This window comes from Gloeophyllum trabeum, assembly GCF_000344685.1.
Source record: "Gloeophyllum trabeum ATCC 11539 unplaced genomic scaffold GLOTRscaffold_00019, whole genome shotgun sequence".
NCBI classification, from domain to species: Eukaryota; Fungi; Basidiomycota; class Agaricomycetes; order Gloeophyllales; family Gloeophyllaceae; genus Gloeophyllum; species Gloeophyllum trabeum.
This window is the reverse complement of record NW_006920428.1, coordinates 555,883-574,627: the sequence shown is the minus strand read 5'-3', so window position 1 is coordinate 574,627 and position 18,745 is coordinate 555,883. Positions and strand designations below refer to the sequence as shown.

At 58.0% G+C, this 18,745-nt stretch overlaps 6 protein-coding genes across 6 annotated transcripts; 3 read left to right on the top strand and 3 right to left on the bottom strand.

The window, feature by feature from the left end:
• Positions 1-1,371: 1,371 nt before the first annotated feature.
• On the bottom strand, positions 1,372-2,207 carry GLOTRDRAFT_133835 (uncharacterized protein; the record flags this gene model as incomplete). Its single annotated transcript, XM_007872788.1, has 6 exons — positions 1,372-1,412; positions 1,475-1,508; positions 1,568-1,659; positions 1,716-1,815; positions 1,868-2,083; positions 2,148-2,207. The coding sequence occupies 6 exons, from the start codon at positions 2,205-2,207 to the stop codon at positions 1,372-1,374; spliced, it is 543 nt and encodes a 180-aa protein (XP_007870979.1).
• Positions 2,208-2,437: 230 nt separating this feature from the next.
• Positions 2,438-2,723, top strand: GLOTRDRAFT_133834 (uncharacterized protein; the record flags this gene model as incomplete). The annotated part of the gene is made up of 3 exons (XM_007872787.1): positions 2,438-2,455; positions 2,513-2,586; positions 2,636-2,723. The coding sequence occupies 3 exons, from the start codon at positions 2,438-2,440 to the stop codon at positions 2,721-2,723; spliced, it is 180 nt and encodes a 59-aa protein (XP_007870978.1).
• A 2,097-nt stretch (positions 2,724-4,820) lies between these two features.
• GLOTRDRAFT_82252 (kinase-like protein) lies at positions 4,821-8,197 on the top strand. The gene is made up of 7 exons (XM_007872786.1): positions 4,821-4,879; positions 4,936-5,178; positions 5,722-6,110; positions 6,219-6,899; positions 6,978-7,096; positions 7,210-7,375; positions 7,442-8,197. The coding sequence occupies exons 2-7, from the start codon at positions 4,991-4,993 to the stop codon at positions 7,942-7,944; spliced, it is 2,046 nt and encodes a 681-aa protein (XP_007870977.1). The 5' UTR covers positions 4,821-4,879; positions 4,936-4,990; the 3' UTR covers positions 7,945-8,197.
• A 191-nt stretch (positions 8,198-8,388) lies between these two features.
• Positions 8,389-11,169, bottom strand: GLOTRDRAFT_123536 (uncharacterized protein; the record flags this gene model as incomplete). Its single annotated transcript, XM_007872785.1, has 3 exons — positions 8,389-10,008; positions 10,064-10,823; positions 10,880-11,169. 3 exons carry the CDS (start codon positions 11,167-11,169, stop codon positions 8,869-8,871), a joined length of 2,190 nt encoding a protein of 729 aa, XP_007870976.1. The 3' UTR covers positions 8,389-8,868.
• Positions 11,170-11,713: 544 nt separating this feature from the next.
• Positions 11,714-12,428, top strand: GLOTRDRAFT_133831 (uncharacterized protein; the record flags this gene model as incomplete). Its single annotated transcript, XM_007872784.1, has 3 exons — positions 11,714-11,896; positions 11,941-12,052; positions 12,139-12,428. The coding sequence occupies 3 exons, from the start codon at positions 11,714-11,716 to the stop codon at positions 12,426-12,428; spliced, it is 585 nt and encodes a 194-aa protein (XP_007870975.1).
• A 4,096-nt stretch (positions 12,429-16,524) lies between these two features.
• Positions 16,525-18,583, bottom strand: GLOTRDRAFT_118318 (DBR1-domain-containing protein; the record flags this gene model as incomplete). The annotated part of the gene is made up of 9 exons (XM_007872783.1): positions 16,525-16,641; positions 16,706-16,926; positions 16,987-17,263; positions 17,328-17,807; positions 17,867-17,952; positions 18,053-18,135; positions 18,187-18,270; positions 18,338-18,528; positions 18,578-18,583. 8 exons carry the CDS (start codon positions 18,581-18,583, stop codon positions 16,724-16,726), a joined length of 1,410 nt encoding a protein of 469 aa, XP_007870974.1. The 3' UTR covers positions 16,525-16,641; positions 16,706-16,723.
• Positions 18,584-18,745: the final 162 nt, after the last annotated feature.

The window sequence follows — 18,745 nt, the reverse complement described above, 5'->3', positions numbered from 1 at the left end:
GGGTGTAGAATCATTCCCTGACCACCAGCGGACTGAGTACTGGCTTAAGCACCAGCTGTCCGATCCCTCCTGATGTTAATCTCAGAATAATAGTAATTCTGTAGAAACTCAACTGTGGCATGGGAACGGTGCGGTGGCTGATCAAACCTCACTTCAGAGGTGCCCTTGGGTGTGTCCAAGACATGCAGAGTCTGTCGGTGAATTCCAAGCCTGCATGACCCACTGAGCCCCAGGTGGAGCACGCTGGAGCACGAGCGATGGGGTTTGGCGGGTTGGGTGCCTACCGAGATAGACTCAGGGATCTTCAGAAGGGGGGACGCATGCAACGGGGGAGAGATTTGACCCCTTTCAGCCCCCACTGTCCATGTCCGTGCCGGCGAGGGAGATCGGTGGAGGCTGAATGGGACAGTCTGGCGGCTGCGGTGCCTAAGCAAAGAGGCTCACAAGGGTGGAAATAGGGTGCTGCAACAAAGAGCAGAGAGAGGGGAGCGATTCCAGCCCCCGCCGTCGCGGGTTGCAGGCCGTCCGCACACAAGCGCCCGCAGGGGGGGAGGGGGGTCTCGGTGGGTGTTTCAATGTTGACTGGGAGGTGCGTAAACCCCCTGCCAGATAGTCAGAAGGGCCGAAAAGGAAGTATTTCCCACGACGGACGGTAGGCCAGCCTACCGTCCGTTCCATATGGGTAGCGTAAAACTACGGCAAGTACAGCGTCCAGGCACAGAGCGATGGGAAGTACATACAGCTACCCCTCTAAATAAAAATAAAAATTTAGGTTTAGAAAATAGTGACAATCTCCCTTTTGGTATTTTTGAAGTCGATGTTACTAGTCCTGAGAATATTAAGATACCATTACTTCAAACAAGAATAAAAGTAGGTACAGGCTATAGAACTATCTCACCTATAGGTAATTGAACTGATCATTACTTTTCAGATGAACTATATAATGCAGCTAAATATGGTTACACTTTTAAAATAAAAAGAGGTTATTTATTTGAAAAAGGTGAAATATTTAGTGAATATGTAGATTTTTTCTATGATTTAAAAAAAAAGTAAAAAAGGAATATCAGGAATTGGAAATGGCCTGAAGTAGCCGCGATGCTCAAGACGTCTTGCTTCTCGCTCAGCATCACCTGCCAGAAGCATTACATGGCACTGGTCCATGATCTCACCCAGCACCCACCTCCCTCCCTCCTCAGTGAGGATGTTCACTCCATCAAAGTGGTCAATGATCATCCGCGCCCATTCCAATACTCTCTCCAGCCACGTCTGCATCCGCTCGTCACACATGAACCTCAGAGTGTCCAACTCCGACCATACTCTTCGAACGACTCGCGGGGGGATCGGGTCCGGCAACCTCATCGCCAACATCACTCACACAAGGTGGCACTTGATGGCCTCAGCCTCCAGTTCCGCTGGTGGCAAGCATTAGCATTATTTCCAGGCAAGTGCCATATCTATATCTATCCGTACTTACTGACTCCATCTCGGAGACCTCTGCCATGCGCAAGCTGGCAGGCTATCAGTAAGATATCACAGAGCATGCACATATGTATGCATTGAAACTCACCTGCACCGCTGGATCGTCAGGGTCTCTGGGCATGGTAGCCATGGGGAGAATTGGCTGAGAAGTAAATTGGTCTCTCTTCTCAAGGCCTCGCTCTTTATAAAATATTACTGCGGCCATGCGTTGGCCTCATGTGATGCTGTGCACTTACGGCATAGCTGGCTGGCTGTCCTGAAGGGCCGGTCCTTGCATCGCCGTAAAATTACGGCCTTGTCATCTGCAGCATCGCGCAGCATGTGCGCACCATAAAACTACGCCCTGACTTGAGACTACCGTTATTGTCTACTTAACCGTTGGACGTACATAACCTCCGCTCTCCAGCCCCCACGCCTCTTGCTCAGCATCCCCAGACAGCGAGAGGAGACAGCAATGCTCCGTGGTCTCTGCCAGTACCCATGCCACCCCTTCCGGAGTCAGGATGTCATCTCCGTTCAAGTGGGTCTCCAAGAGCTCCCATGTTGCTGAGTTGATACTCGTGCCGTGACTCACCAGCAATGTCACACAGGCCACGCTTCTAGGCTATCTACGCTCCAGTGAGTCCTGGACTGCTGCAATGCCAATGGTTTGATCCAAGGTGACATACCTTGATGGCTGGGTCGTTGGGATCACTCGGGATAGTCGTCAATGCAGCGATGGAGGACATCGAAGTAGCTTGTGGAAATGGATTGCCTCTGTCGCTTGCACGTCCTCCTATTTACATCTCCCTGTACCATGCCTCACAACTACCTCATGGTAGTCTGTTACAAAGCATTCCCATGACATCATCGATGTGTCAAGCTGCTACTGCAGTTATTTGCCGTAATTTTACAGTGGGACATACCCATTGAAGACCCCCATTGCACCCTCAACCTGATCCCTGTTGTGTAAACAGACATGGGCCGTAAAGTTACGGTAGGTGTTCCCACGCTCCTTCCTAATCTGGTAACCCAAAGCCAGCTCTAACCCTAGGCATTTAGTAAATCACCTTATAAATTCGACGAGAAGGAGGATTGTTTGTACGAACATCTATCCTTCGGTATCGAGTGTGTCCACCCTTTTCCTGTCGCGACGGTTAATCTGATTGGTTCGTAGCATGGACTTGTGCGTGGCCATCCTCGGCGCGAACGGCGCGGGCAAGTCGACCCTCCCCCACCTTGTCATGGGCGTCCTCCGGCTGTGAGAGGGCACCGTCTCGCGGCACTCGTCACTCAAGCTCGCCAAGTACTCACAGCACTCGGCCGCCCAGCTGCCCTATGACAAGTCGCCCATCGAGTACTTCCAGCAACTGTTCCATATGGGTAGGTCTTTGCATCGCCGTAAAATTATGGCCTTGTCGTTTGCAGGATTGCGCAGCATGTGCCTACCGTGAAATTACGCCTCAATCTGAGACCACCGTTATTGCCTACATAGCCATCAGATGTACATAACCTCGGCTCTCCAGCCCCCGCACCTCTCGCTCAGGTGACCTCCCGCGCCGCTCGCGCCGCCTGAGGGCTTTCCTGCGTATAGCAGTCCTAAGTAAATAGTGACTACAAATGAGCTCTAGGGAGGAGAATAAACTATTCAAAAAAAGTTACTGCTTCTACATCTAAGAGAAATGAGCGTGTTCTGATGGACTTTTGACAATGGAAGACAGAAAAAGATATAAAAATGTAAAATGCACAGCCGCACCTTGAACTCTCGCCCACAACATAAATCACTAACACTTTAACCATTAGACTGCGAGGGAATAAATATTTGGTGCTATTTAGTGATTATGTATTGCACAGCAAGGCAAATTTGCATTAGTGTAAAGGGTGCTTCTCAATTTGGTAGTCGATGCCGGAGGCCCGGATCACGTGATTTACCTGCCTGATATGCGCGTCTTTGGTCATGTTCATCGGAGGGCGAAGTAGCAAAAGCAGGACCCCTGAAAATACCGATAGATGCCGGTGCCAGTCCGGACAAAAAAAGCGGCTCGGGCAAGGGACGCCGGAGCCAGTCCGGACGTAGGTAGGGGTCTCAGCCGGCCAACCCGGTTTTTTAGTCCGGACACCAACGGCACCCCAGCAGTGAGGCCGGTTGTATCCGGACATGGTCAGCAACCCGCCACTTCGTCGCGACTAGTACATTATCATTAGATTCATTACCCCGTATGGTATTTCTCACCGAATAAGGATAGACATGCCTCCCCTGTAGTCATGAACCCTCGGGTACCCCTTAGTTGCACGGAATTATACAGTTTACGCTGAAATCCGGAGGCACACATGGAAGACACAGCTGGGTGCCGGATGGCTCCAATATCGCTGCGGTATCATATCTCGCCATCCAGGGCTACGAAGCCATGAACGGGCGGGTATTTCGCACTGTCTCTCAGACCCTGGCAATGCTCGCTGCCTGCCGAATCACTCAATTTGCCTGCCACGTCTATCCTTTGCATGCTGGAGACAAGCCTGAAGGCTCTTCCGTTATCTATTGAACTTTCTACCTCAGACTATGCACGTTTCAGGTTTTCATACACCCGAGTATATATATCTAGTGTCTAGAATGACTTGTGGACTACAACGGGTGATTTTTGCTGTTTCCTAGAGGCCGGGGCAATAGTCCGGACGTGAATCTGACCTTGGCCGAGGCCGGTATTTTATCCGGACATAAAGGCGGGGGGCCGCCAGAAAAAGTCCGGACATGACAAAATCGAGTCTTGCACCGGCATCTATCGGTATTTTCAGGGGTCCTGCAAAAGCGGGTAACCTCCGTATTTTTATCAGACAATACCTGCCGTAATAACTGATTTATTGAAATATTTTCGCCTGCTTACATAATCAAGCATGGCACCGTGGAATGTACACTACGTCATAGTTCTGACAAGAACTAATTGTCACGACAGCACAATTCGCACATGCAGAGAAATTATGTGCAGCGCACAGTGGACTGTCGAAGTGCTCGTTGCATGATGTTCATAAGTTTTGCATATGTGGACGTGCCGACAACAACTTCATACGAGAACTGTCTGGCTGTGTATGACGCGGCGCCCGACACGACGACAGACGATCAGTCGCGGCTGTCGAGGGCGGCGCACGCGAGCGATAAGTGGGTGTTCGGAGAGTCGCGGAGATGTGTGGCGGAGCCATCTCTGGCCAATCACGTGCGAGGTAATGAACACAGCAATTGCCTATTCGGGGATCCATCGGTGAATGTTGCTCGCTCAGCGTGCAGGACGTCCTCAGGCTCTCCTTTCACGGTCATCCGCCCCCCTCGACGCCGTCTGCCACGGCGTTCAAGGCTATATTCGACATAGCAAACGCAGGAACTCGCTCACGCGACTGGGAACGAGAGAGATAGACGCGCGTACGGCAGGTGAGTGGAAAGGGAAGTTGCTTATCTCTGGGAGCCATGCTAAGCTCCAGCCGCAGACTGTGGCTTATCTCCCGCATCAACGCCTTTACATAGCGACCGCCGACGTTCAACATGTCCCACGGCTCTTATTCATCCGACCATTCTGTCATGACAGAAGACGAGGAGGACTGGGAGGATTACTGCAAGGGCGGATACCACCCTGTACACATTGGCGACACTTTCTCTGACGGCCGATATGTCGTCGTTCGCAAACTCGGCTGGGGTCATTTCTCTACCGTCTGGCTGGCGAAAGATACAAAGTGCGTACAATGTTTCATTTTGGGCCGGAATTTGTTGCTGCGCCCGGAATATTTCGATAAACGGTGTTCTGGGACGCTGGAGCGGTGCGATTAGATGCGGGGAGCTTTCAGAGACTCGGGGGAGGAGGACGTCCGCTACGGCGTGGATGAACCCTCTCATCAGGGTATGGGGAGTGGTCGGTTGCATCGGACTCGATGGTGCGGGATAAGTGCGGCAAGTACGCTCGATTTCGATCTCGTACGCTCACCTCGCGCTGTCTGCGGGCTCTTCTGAAACGTGAGCGATGCGAGACTCTGCCTCGGCTTCAGCGAGCACCCTCAGACCGTCGGCAGAGGCAGATCGCCTCGATGTATCTGGCACGCACGCCCTTCGGCGAGGAGGCTGGCCTTTGGTCGCAGATCCCTTGACTGCGCGAACGAGAGCCCGATCCCGCAAGCCCCGTTTCAGATCAGTTCGCTCGCCTTCCCAGCGGTCGATTTACCCTGTACCAGATCTCCTCAGCTGACGCTATAACGCAACCTTTCTTTTCTATGAACTAACAGGATGAACCGCCATGTCGCTCTCAAAGTCGTTAAATCCGCACCCCGCTACACCGAAACCGCGCTGGACGAGATCAAACTCCTCCAGCGGCTCATCACCTCCTCCACGCCGCCCGTCGAGCCCACGCCCGAAAACCCAAACCCGCCACCCTCACCCGCGCAGACGCACCCGGGGCGCTCGCACGTCATCTCCTTCCTCGACCACTTCCGGCACAAGGGCCCGAACGGCACGCACGTCTGCATGGTCTTCGAGGTGCTCGGTGAGAACCTGCTCGGGCTCATCAAACGCCACCAGAACAAGGGCGTGCCCATGCCGCTCGTGAAGCAGATCGCGAAGCAGATATTGCTGGGCCTCGACTACATGCACCGCTGCTGCGGCGTCATCCACACCGGTGAGTCTGCCGAGACCGCGCATCCTAGCCGTAGCCTTCACACCCCGAGTAGTAGTGCACCCCGGAGTGGGCGACTGATATGCTAATGCCGTCTGTATGCTGCTGCAGATCTCAAGCCGGAGAACGTGCTGATCTGCATCGACGACGTCGAGTCGCTTATCGAGGCGGAGTTGGCCGCGTCATCCGCGTCCAACTCGGCGCCCCCGACGAAGCTCATCGGTGTCCCGCCCTCCAAGGGTCGTGGGGGCAACCAGACACCGCGCTCCGAGTCCGTCTTTATCACCGGCTCACAACCGCTGCCATCGCCGTCCTCGTCCTTCGGCTCGTCCTCCGTACTGGACAAGTGGTCGTTCGGCATGAGCAAGATTGACGACGGCGGCGCGAGCAAGCCTGCGAGCGTCGGCAGCGCCAAGGCGTCGGGATTCGAGTCGGACAAGGAGGGACCCAAGCGGGAGGACTCGACGGAGCAGGCGGCAGAGAAGATGTCTGGCGTCACGCTGGACACTGCAGATTTTGGCAAGAGGACGCCTCCGCCAGCTGGGAGCCAGGCGGGGCCATCGCTGCTTAGCCAGCAAGCTCCGACGAATATTGCGGCGGGTGAGCCTGGTGGTGAGGCGCCGGCAGGGCGGGAGAGGAGTATGCCAATGCCCTCGACATCCACTTCCACTGACGTGCCTCTCTCGAGCTCAGCCATGTCACAGGACTCCATACCAAGCCGGGATACAACCGTGTCGAGTATCTACGAAGCGAACGAGAAGATCACCGTGAAGATCGCTGACCTTGGAAACGGTACGGTGCAACGTTTCATTTCGAGCTTGTTTCACTTAATCCCCAAGTCTGTCCACTCACGGAAGTATTTTCCGTCAGCCTGTTGGGTCGAGCATCATTTTACGGATGATATTCAGACGCGGCAATACCGGTGTCCAGAAGTCATCCTTGGCGCCAAATGGGGGCCCAGTGCGGACATATGGAGTGTAGCTTGCGTGGTAAGCTCTCGCGTGCATCTTTCTGCTCGTTCCTGGCCGCTCTGTCAACCTTCTACTCTACGGCACCGAAACTCAAACTGATGACGATCCTGCCATGATCTCCCTATCTACAGATCTTCGAACTTTTGACAGGCGGTGACTACCTGTTCGATCCGGCGTCTGGCACAAGATACAGTAAAGACGATGACCACATAGCTCAGATCATGGAGCTTATGGGCGAGTTCCCCAAGAGCGTCGTGTTCTCGGGCAAGTACAGCCACGAGTTCTTTACGCGGAAAGGTGCGTCGAAGCCGGCGGTCTGCCTATTGACTGTAGGTCCCGATGGCTGATGTGCGCACGTGCCAGGTGAATTGCGGAACATTCAGAAGCTACGGTTCTGGCCGCTCGAAGCCGTGCTGCACGACAAGTATCTCCTGCCCAAGGAGGAAGCGGACACCATCGCGTCCTTCCTCACGCCCATGCTGCGGCTGCATCCTGAGAAACGGGCAAAGGCGAGCGAGCTGATACACCATCATTGGCTCGACGGGATCGTCGTTCAGGGCGAGATCGACGTGATCCGCCGGGTGGAAGAGCTGGAGGCGCAGCGGAGACGGATGCTCGAGGAGGCGTCGAAGCGCAGGTCGAGCGGATCGGAGAGCGAGCAGCCGCACGTGGAGGTCAAGGACGCCGACGCCATGAAGCCTGTAGACGACGTGGCTGCCATGGGCGAATCCTACTCGGCGGCAGCGCCGAAGCTCTCGACGCCAGTCCCCCCTTCATCGACGTCGAAAGAGAACGCCAATCACGCCGTCACCCTCGGGGCGCCGCCACCGGCGTCGTCGTCCAAGCCCGCTCGCGCAAAGAAATGATCGAATAGATGTTTATACAGCGGAACATGTATCGTTGCTTGCCACTGCACGCTTTCCCGGATCGGCTACGTTTCCCTTTTCCCATTCCACTCCACGACGCACACCCTACGGATTACCCTATTTACACGTCGCATTGTTGTTTTCCAGATGTTACCGATCACATTCTGCTTTGTAGCGTAGAACGTATCATGTATCGCGATTCGGTATAACTCCCGATGTATATGATATATGACGGCACGCGCCAATTATTTCCAACACCCTCTACATCATCCTGTCAGACTCACGAAGTCCTGTCAAGTAGGCGAAGCGAGAGCGCCGCTGACGCTGTGGATGTTCTGATCCCACTGTGTGGCTTCGCTGTCAGACTCATTGTCGTCGGCAGCAGGCCATGTTGTCCGACGAACGGAAGCCAGCTCCGTTCCCGACCCGAAAGCAAAGCAAAGCAGAGCGGATGTGGATGACATTGGCGTCGTTCTCGTGTATATATACAACGCGCGAGCCAGCTACACAGATACTACGGTATACGAGCGACGAGCGGCGTCTACCCGGTCGATATTACAGAAGCCAAAGGGAAAACTAGTAGATGGTACACTATATGCAGACAGAGCGTTAGCGGTGACAACAATAAGATACGAGCCGATTTTTGCACTGTGATATATAAGAATTGTATGAGGCCGTCCGTCCGTCCCAGGGAAGAACAAGACCGCAGAGAAAAAATAAACAAACAGGATGGACTATGCTGATCCCAAAGAGATTTGAACGAAAAGGCACCTTCACTGACGTCGCAGAACACCGACCCGATCGAGAGCATAGACACACAGGGAGCCCAGAGCCCAGAGGGGGAAAAGACAGACTTTTTAACATCAGCTGGCGAGAAGGCTCACCACGCAGAGACTAGCTGCGGCTCGCCTTCCCGCCAGTATCCTATTCCAACGGCAAGGGTGGGGTGTGGAGGGGCCCGTCCTCGAACTTCATCACCGAGGCCGGGCTGAGGCTGCCGAGCCCGTCGGGGAGGCCGTCGAAATAGTGCTGTTGCTGGTGGTGGTGGTCATGCTGCTGACTGAACAGCTGCGGCGAAGGGAGGTGATCGTGGGCTGCGGGATGAAGCTGCTGATGATGCGCCGCCGGCGGATAGTGGTGGAGAGGCCGAGGGGGATCTTGCAGCTGAAAGTACTGCCGCTGCTGGGCCTGGGCCTGGGCCTGAAGCTGCTGCTGCTGCTGCTGCTGCTGCTGCCGATACGAAGCGGCGAGCTGCTGCTGCTGCTGCATATGGAGATACTCGGCCTCCTCCGAATTCCTGCGCGCCTGCTCCTCGTTCTCCCTCTGCCGCTGGCGTTCGCGCGCCGCCATAAGCTGCGCCTGCTGCTGCCGGTGAAGCTCTTGGGAGTAGTGGTGGGCTGGAATCGTGGAGCGCGAGGGCGGAAGCGAATGAGACGAGCCCGGATGAGGTGTCTGGGCGGGGAGGCTCTGCTGCTGCTGTTGTTGCTGCTGCTGGTCCGAAACCTGATGCGTAGGCGGGACCTGCTGCTGATACTGGCCGTAGAACTGCTCCAGCTCTTGGGCTTGCATCTGTGTCATTGCAGAGTTCCATGACGGAGAGCCGTCGAGACTGAGGTCTGGATTCCGACTCGTACTCGTACTCGTACTCGCCGCTGCCGCCAGCAGGCTCTCTGCGCTCACGCGGGCCATCATCATCGTATGATCCTGGGAAAGGCCGTTTGCGAGGGTTGTTGCCTGCGGCTGACGGTGGTGAGGGAGGATAGGCTCCGAATGGTGGCTGTGCGTCGGCGAGGGCTGGAGGGTGGAACGAAAATGGTGAATCGTCGCTGATTCCGAGGCCGCCGGGGAAGCCGGGAGTGGATGATGATGCTGCGGCTGCTGCTGCGTTTGCTGCTGCTGCTGCTGCTGCTGCTGCTGCCAGGCTGCCGCCACCTGGTGTTGCTGGGCCGCGTCCAAGGCCTGGTAGGGATAGTTCTGGGCGAGCACCGACCAATCCAACGCCTCCATCGTATATAGGGCGGACTGGGTTGTAATACGCTGCTGGAGCTGTGCCTGGACGAGTGGCTGTTGAAGGTCGTCGGAGGAGAGAGTATGGGGGCCCGGATGGAAGGGGAAGTACGCGGGTGGTTGACTGTGAGAGGCTTGCGGGGGGTGGCTGTGAGGCGAAGGCAGAGGAGACGACTGCAGCGAGGGGCGGGAGCGATCTTGGGGCACCATCATTTGGGCCGCCGCCCGAAGTGGGTGGGCGACTAGTGCTGGATCCGGGGCGGGCATCCCCCGCTGGGAGGTCGGGGAGACCGAAGCTGAATGATGGTCCGGTGGAGAGGGGGAGAAAGGAATGGGCGAGTGGCTGCTGGTACTGTTGTTGCTGCTGCTGCTGACGGTGGCTGCCGAAAGCTGAGGATGAAGCGGTCGATGTAGGGGCACGAAAGGACTGGCCGGGGCCACGAAAGGAATGGCTGGACGACCGTATATTGGTCCGGTCGACGCCGCCGCCGCCGACGCTGGAAGAGGGGACTTGCCACGAGGCCGCGTTGTGGTAGAGAATGCTGGGATGGTCGGGGCCGGTCCCCTCGTACCCGGTGCTGGTGCCAGGGCGCGGATGCATCGGAATGGACTGCACCTCGGACTTGACGAGCCCGTCGGACTGGTGTGCGGAAGAGGCAGCAGCGGCCGCGGCCTGCGCGCGCTTGCCCCGACTGCTCCCCGTCCTGTTGCTGGCAGACATGGACGCATGCAGCGAGGCGAGGTCCTTCATCATGCGCTCGTTCTCCTCCTGCTTGTCGGCGTGCACGGTCTGCGCATGCTGGCGGAGATTGTCGAGCCGCGAGAACTGCTTGCCGCAGTGGCAGGTAAACGGACGCTCGCCGGTGTGTTTCCTGGGGGACTGTTACGACCCGCCCACTGGGATATATTACTGGCTGAAACCACGCACCTGATATGCCGTGCCAGATGCTCGCTCCGACTGAAGACCATGCGACAGTCGCCAAAGCCCCTGCACTGGAAGGTCTTGGCGGGGGCGGGGCGGTAGCGCTTGTTGACTCCTGTCCCTGGCTGGACGGCGTTTGCGCCGGGGACGAGCGGCTGAGCGGCGACGGCGGCGGCCATGTCGGACGACGTGGGGGACGCGGAGGCGGGCGAGTCGGCGGGCTCCTGCTTGGGGTGTGCGTGGTCGCTGTCGGTGACGATGCGGGCGGTAGTGTCGGTGTTGTCGACGCCGTCCATGAGGGGTAAAAGGGGGGGGCAGGGCCGCTGAAGAGGTGCCTGAGCACCTACCTCAATTAAGTAAGGCACCCGCGTGGCGGAGTTCAAAGTGCGCGCCGCACTGTCGGGTCAGGGGCAGATGTTCGCCCGCCCGGTACCGAAGTTAAGCTAGAATGCGCCGAACCCGCGCCACTGCGTCGATAACGCCCACATGCGCGTTCGCGTTTGGTTTTTGTTTTCCGCTCGCGTTGATGATGCGGTCTACGCCAATAACCGCTGCTCGGTCCACTGTCTAGCACCCGAATCGCACCCGACAAGCTCGCCTTTGGCTTTCGCGCTTCGGGCACGGCCATGATTGGCTTGTCGCCGGCTATGCAGACAGTCGCCCGGGCTGCAGCCTGCGCCCCACGGTAGAGTTCACGAATGTGAAAACAAACGCGCAGTTCCCCGCTCTCGCGTGAGCAGCCCACCACGGAATACAATACCTGCCGCGTCTGGCTATACCTTATCCTTATTTGGGCGCAGTCTAGGCTGGGCTTGGCCCGCGAGCCAATCAGGCGCGAGGATGGCGAAACCCCCGGCGCTCGATCCAGCCCTCGCTGTGGCTGTGCGTCATCTGCTGCAGATCTGCTTTCTGGTGGTGCCCGCGCATCTGGAAAAGGAACGGCCTGCGCTGCTTGCGGGTCTCCTCGCGAGCGTGGCCCATGGATCACCCAAGCCCGGCCGAGTTTCGCGCCCCGCGCCGGGTGTGACCCGAAGACGACTCGCACTGATACGCAGACGTGTATACAGAGTGCGGAGTCCGAGACATCCCACCCGGGCGTCCTGCGCGGCTCAACCCCGCAGAAACCTGCCGGCAAGAGACCCGCTCGGAGCCCGCCCGGATCAGGCGTATTCGTGCTCGGTTAATTCTCTGATCCCTCCAGCGACACCACACTCGCTACAAGCCTAATTTCCCGCCCGATCGCCAGTCCCATTGCACCCGCGCAGCGAAACACTCGCTCGCGGACCCTTGTGCGATTCCGTCCGCGCGTGAGAAGGTTACCCCGCCTTCGGCCTGCCAAAATGCACAGGCGCGCCGTTTCGGGCAACCAGCGCCGCTCCAGGCCTTGGGCTGGGTGGCGTTGTTGGAGGCTGTCCGGGCTCGAGACGTTGAGATGCGACGCGGAAAGGATGTGCCCTCGGCGGTGGGCGAGAGCGTATTGTATTGCAAGGATCAGAGTCCCCCTACCCCGCTCCGGAGGGTGCAAACAGCGGTGGGGGAACGTCAGCCGCCTTGACAGCGCGATCTTGCTCGTCACGAAAGAAAGAAAGAACGAAACCGTGAGTAAGGGTTAGGATGAACGGATGAGCAGGCGTAAAGCCGCAGCTCTGGCGTTGGGTGATCGTTCATCAGTACGTACTCACACTCTGGGGCCGGGCTGACGAGCTTACATGCGAGTGTCCTTGTGCAGCAGCGACGATTACTGCAGCTCTGTCAATAGCACACCTACGCTCGCGGGGGGAACGATACTTCCCAGCCGGCACCGATACCGACCCGTGCTAACCGCACACTCGTATACACGGACCAATAGAGTCACGGACATACGGTCTATCCCACCACAGCCGCCCGCGTCGGTGCCTGGGTGCACACTCAATCAGCAATGATGCCTAACAAGGAAGAAGGAATGGCCCTGAAAATCGTCCGCAACGTCTGTGCTGCGCCTCCAAGGCCAGCGAATTTGCTCCCGTGAGCATAATAATCCTCCGTGTGGGTCCTCCGGTGAGATAGGATCTCAACGGGCGTGTCATATGTATGACCAGTTAGTGCGACGTCCACTCCATGGGGCTAGTGCGAGTACCTCCTTCGTGGCTTTGGACCGTCGAATCTGAGACGCGACGGGAGAAGCGCAAAGCGGTGCTCGCCAGGGACGCGAGTGCGCTCGCTCATGCAGACAAGCCCGACCCAATCCAATCGCTCCGACGACGCGACGGATCTCTTCCCCAGATGCGCGACCTGCAGATCGTCGCCCGTCCAGGCACGCCTCTCTCCATCCAGTTAGAGTTGTACTGTACACAGAAGCGGACGTATACAAATGACACTTGCCTTTGCGAAACGAGATCACCGCGTCGGGGCTCCACAACGCCCGCGATGGCAGGTCAGCACACCGGAGTAAGACTGAGCCTGGATGCTCGATGGATTGCCCACCCATCAGCAATTTGAGGACACTTGTAAATCATTCTGATTGCAAGGAAAACCGGCGCGGGCATCTCGGGGCGCGATATGATGTGGACTTGTCTTTTGGGATCAATGGGCCCCGCGTGCTATTGGATGGAGCAGCGACAGCACTTCCGTGGTCGAGGACGAGCTTGTCAGGCCTGATGCGACCTTGCTCCGTACACTGCACCGTACTTGAAACCATCTGTCGACTCCGAGTCCCTCGCAATCGACGCTGCCATGCTATGCGTGTGCCAAAGCAGCAAGCCTACGGACACCGAAAGCCCTGCATCACAAAGCAAAGCGCCTGCTGACGAGCTCGCGTTGACGTTACGGGGGAGCATACATCCGACAAGGTCACGCTCACGAGCCCAGAGAAACCCTCCATGCACTGGCACGCGGCCCGCAAAAATAGCACGCTCGCGGAGCATGTATACTTGGCTCGCAGCGGAGCACGCGCGAAGGCTCGACTCCAGAAGACGCGAAGAGGTGAGAAGCGCGGAGTAGCTTGTTCGATGGCCCGCTGGCCCAGAGCGTCCGTCCGTCCGTCCGTCCGTCCGAGGCTGTGGCACACTGTAAGTGCCGCCAATCCCTTGGCCTTGGCCAGGCGAGATCCTTTGAACGCGGGCGTACAGTCATATTGGTGAGGACCAGAGCGGGCTGAATGTGCATAAATGAAGGAGCCAGGCGTATCCGAAGAAGCATTGGATTCATCAAATAAACTCGACTATAGCAAAAAAAACGCAGGGCAGGGAAGGTGCGCGCTTCTAATTTGCCAGAGACAAGTGTGCAGCTCGTGAGTGGGCGGCGCAAATACTTTCCCTATGATACAGACATGTGAGTCGTCCGGGCTGTACAGGTACGTTGAAATTTGCCATGGGGAAGACTCGTTGAACCGGACGCAAACGTAATTCACCAGCATCCCCCCAGGCAAATTTATGAGGCTCTTTGCTCCTTGTACGTTTATACTCCTGAAGATCCCGTCTACGCTCGTGCTCACGCTCACGCTCACGCGGCAGGCCCAGGGACGACGCGCACCTGTCTCTATTTCCGAAGAGCTTTTCTGGGTCCGTCTGGTCGTGCCTATCACGCAGAGCTGCTCTACACATAGCCAGGGAGGTACGCGCACGGTGTATACACTATACCCGCCGTGCTGGCGTTCATGTTCCCGCAGACACGCTGGGAACTCGCAGTTTTGCCTGGTCCCTTGCGATGCGGCAGTCCGTCCAGCACGGCGAAGCGCGCGCCAGTCGCTAGGAGTGCTTCGACGCCTGTCTGTCTGAGTGCCCATACCTACTCATCACAGAAAACCACATAGGACGGCAGTGGACCGTGTGTATGCGCTATCCCGACGTTCGTACCCCCGCACTGGCAGATATGCTCGGAGCTCGGGACTGGTGCTCTCGGATCGTCTCCCCACAGGGACTCTCTGGTGCTCAGGTACTCGACCGGAGGCCAGTAAGACTCGCTTCGAGCGGCGCCTCGATTCTTTCCCACTGGACGGTTTGAACACGGCGCGACGCCTGTGTACATGTTGCTCGGGCTCCTCGTGATTCCAATCCAAGTCGGGCCCTCCTTCCTCCTCGATGATTCGCGGCTGAGGACGCGCGGCGCCGACTGCTGACCAGGCACGCTCCGCCTGAGATCGTGAGCCGGCGCACACGCGCCCGCCAGGTAGTACGCCGCCTGCCCTCGTGCAACCGTACGATGTAGTCGGCGCACACGAGTTCGCCAGGCGGCAGCCTCGCGGAGATATGCGACCGGGAAGGAAGACGCACTGGGCCGGAAGCCCGCGGTATGCAAAACCTGCTTCCTTCTCCTTGTCCGCGTACGCTGCTGACGATCCTGCTTCATACGCTCACGCGCCCCGTCCGCGCACACGCTGTGGTATCGAGTCTGCAAGAGGTCATCTGGCCGTGCCTACCACGAAGAGCACCGCTCGGGAGGTACGCGAACCGTGTATATGATATGGGTGTGCGTGTTCCCGCAGACGAGCCGGGAACGGACTCTTGGCTGTAACAGTGGCTCGTCGCCCGTCCGCGACGGCCGAGCGCCACTCTTGTATCCAGGGACTGTTCTGCGTGGGGCGATCCGTCACTGGAACTAGTACCCGATCGAGAGCCGTGATATTACCCGGGATTTTTCGGTGCTAGGGTCGACCTTACTCTCAGTCTGACTTTGGCCGCGACTCGACTCGAAGAGCGGGAAGATTAGCTGCGACCCTGGCGTTCTCGAGTCGCGATCGTCCCAACGGGTGAAGCCCCAGGTTTTGAGACTCGGAGCGACGCGCCCGCGAAGTGGATCCAGCCCTTCATGATATCGTTCCAAGCAGCGCCCTGACTTGCCGTGAACACCGACCTTCGTTATCGCTCCACGTTGAGGATGGACCTCCTGCATCATAGCGTCCAGGATACATGCGCTCCGGGTCGTCGTGGCAGTCCTTGGACGAGGAGGGGGGCGAGTGTCAAGGCTCCTAGTTCCTCCCTTCTTTTATTTGAGTTCAAGTTCGACGGGGCCCCCTACAGTGAGGTTCTTGGCCTGTGCGTAAGCCAGGACCGGTCGAAACTATTTTCTATGACCGGCTCATGGCAAATGTCTCTGTGGTATCGACTGGTGCTCATCAGTAACCTCTGCATGCAATCACAGATATTCTCCGAATTCCAAATAGCGGTAAGCAAAGCCTGAGGATCATTCATCGTCTGTGTCCTGTATTCTACATACGACGAGACTGACAAAGATAACCACTTTCCCCAGCCCGTGCAGTCAGGCTGTACGCCTCGCACGCAAGAGCTAGTGGCTCCCCCCATCCCCCCCCTCCTTCGCGTTATTCCACAACACCGTACTACCCACGAGCCAACCAGCGCCCGACCCACCGCACGATCCATCTGAGCCCAGCGGTCGATCAGTCTGCAACAGAACCCAATCGGCCGCAATATTGCCATCACACTGCACTCAACCAACAACACCATAGCCAGGCACCATCAAATAAGCCTGAAAGCGGCTATGTACTCGACGGTGGGCGCATTCGGCACCGAGTTCTCAGATATCGTGCTTAGATTACCGCAGCCCGATGCACTGGGTGCACTGCGGCGGGATACGGTTCCGCTGCTACACTAAACCGCACTGGGTACAAGGTCACAGTGCCGCATGCATGCATGCTAAACCATTCACCCCCCTCCCACAAGGTTCCCATGGAACGCCCGGCACGCTCTTATCATTCTATAAATTAGGACCGCGGTCCGTCAGAAAGCCGCGATATAGTGGCGCGCGCGATCTATACATACATATTCGAAACGCTGGGTGAACGTTGATGACCTCTGCTCGTGAGTGATACGCAACACCGGAGGTGGACTGGCTTACCACTACGAGGGCCGCACCTCATGACTGGTCTGGAGCGCTCGGGGTGGTAGGGAGTGCACCCGCGTCCGCGGGCGCGCTGGATTCGGGCCCTGCTTGCTGAGACACGCTAGGCTCGGGATCTGCCTGCTTGGACGGCGCACGGCCCGCGCTCGCGCGCACCTTGTTCTCGATGCCCAACATCGCGCAGAACGCGTCCGTCTGCGGGTTCGGGTAGACCGGCGCTATCGTGACCATCCAATCAGTCGGTCGATTCACCTGACCACACAATGCTGCAGACGTACGCGGCCGGTTCTTCTGCGCCCTGTCCTCGGGCGACGGCCCCGGCGCGGTCACCGCGAACACCTGGCACTCCCCGACCTCCTTCGCCCCCACGTTTGCTTGCACCCAGGCGAGCTCGGCGCGCACCATCTCGCGCGCCTGCGCCTCCTCGGGGAAGGGCGGCTGCGACCTGCTGGTCGAGAGCCACGGCTGGAAGGCGCGCGTGATCGCGAGCCACTCGGGGTCGTACGCCAGCCGCGGCGCGCCGTCTCCTGCTTGCGGGCTCCCTACGTCAACTACCTGGGGATCAGACGGTGGGTGTTCAGTGCGCGTTCAGCGCGCGAGAGGATCGTGGGACGCGCACCTCGAGGAACTGTCTGCGGGGGAGGCACTTGTCCAGCGCGATGAATGTCGTCACTTTGGGGGGCGCTGGCGGGCGGGGCGGCGCGACGACCTCCGCCGCCTCGTCGTCCAGGACGATCTCGTCGGGGTTCTCGTTCTGTTTCCCCTCCGCCCTCCCCTGCTCCCCCTCTGCTTCATCCCCAACCCCACCCTCCTCCTCGTCCTCATCAATAACAATCTCATCCGGATTCTTCCCCGCCTTCTCCACCTTCTCCCCGCCGCCATGCACCACCGCCGCCTCGAACCGGCAGTGCAGGTGCGCCGCGAACCACCACGCCGGCTTCAGCGCGCGCAGGAGGCCCATGAGCGGCGGCGAGCCGAGCTTGCCGGAGCTGATGTCGTCCCGGAAGAAGGGTTTCCGGCGGAGGAGGTCCGCGGCGTCGCCGTGCGCGGTGATCGTGCTGGGCCAGTCGTGCGAGAGGAATATGTCGGGGGAGGAGAGCTAGCGGGGGGTGAGTGAGTCGAAAAGGCGGGGACGGGGTCGGGGTCGGGGGGACGTACGAGGGAGAGCCGCCGGACGTTGAACTCGCGTATATGATAGATCGTGCGCATGGTACCTTTGTCGTAGGGGAGGTGCTCGTAGTGGCCTGTATGCGTCCGCGGTCAGCACAGTAGATGTGGGAGGCAGACGCAAGAGAAAGGACTGGCCTAGGCGGAAGTCCTGCGGCTTGAAGATGCCCGACGCGCCGGCGATGCGCACGCCGTTGACGTGCACGCAGCCCGCGTGGCCGAGGTAGTAGATGTTGGGTGCCACCCAGCCGCCGTGGTACCTGCGAGCAAGGTGAGGAGAGTTTGAGATGTGCTTTTTGGATGCTACGCACAGCTCCCATAAATAGTTCGACGCTTCGTGGTTCCCGCCGATGAATATCGTCAACACAGGCGCGGTCTTCTCCCCCGTATAATACCTGCCAGAGACCTCGTCAAGCCGTCCCCACACCGTCTTATGCCCCCAACACGCACCACGCAACTTACTTGTGAAACCCGCCGAGGCGCTTATACTTGTCCGGCACGGCCATGCAGGTCAGGTCGCGGTGGTTGCGGATCGCCTGGAAGTCGCCGCAGATGAGGAGGAGGTCGACTTTGTAATGGTTCTGCTGCTCGAGGCGGGCGATTTCTTGGTAGATGTTGTCGAGCTCGCCGTGGCAGCATCCTTCGACTGCTATCTGGCTGAGTGTTGGGAGACTGCAGCTGGGGATGGCAGGGGAGACGCACTTTCATGGTTGCTTTGTTCCTGGTCCTATGCGCTACGAGCGTGGTATTGCGCGAGAGGAAAGAGAGCTGAAACGGTTTATGATATTGTAAGGCTCTCGTTTTACGCCCCAGGGAAGCTTGAACGCACAGAGCTGAGTTGAGAGCGAAAGGCTCGGACGGGAGATCCAA

Bases quoted from the DNA above. Each gene is read 5' to 3' on its own strand.
- GLOTRDRAFT_82252 (XM_007872786.1), top strand. From the start codon at position 4,991: ATGTCCCACGGCTCTTATTCATCCGACCATTCTGTCATGACAGAAGAC. The intron at 6,111-6,218 runs GTGAGTCTGCCG...ATGCTGCTGCAG, and splicing joins CTGCGGCGTCATCCACACCG to ATCTCAAGCCGGAGAACGTG. The intron at 7,097-7,209 runs GTAAGCTCTCGC...CCCTATCTACAG, and splicing joins TATGGAGTGTAGCTTGCGTG to ATCTTCGAACTTTTGACAGG.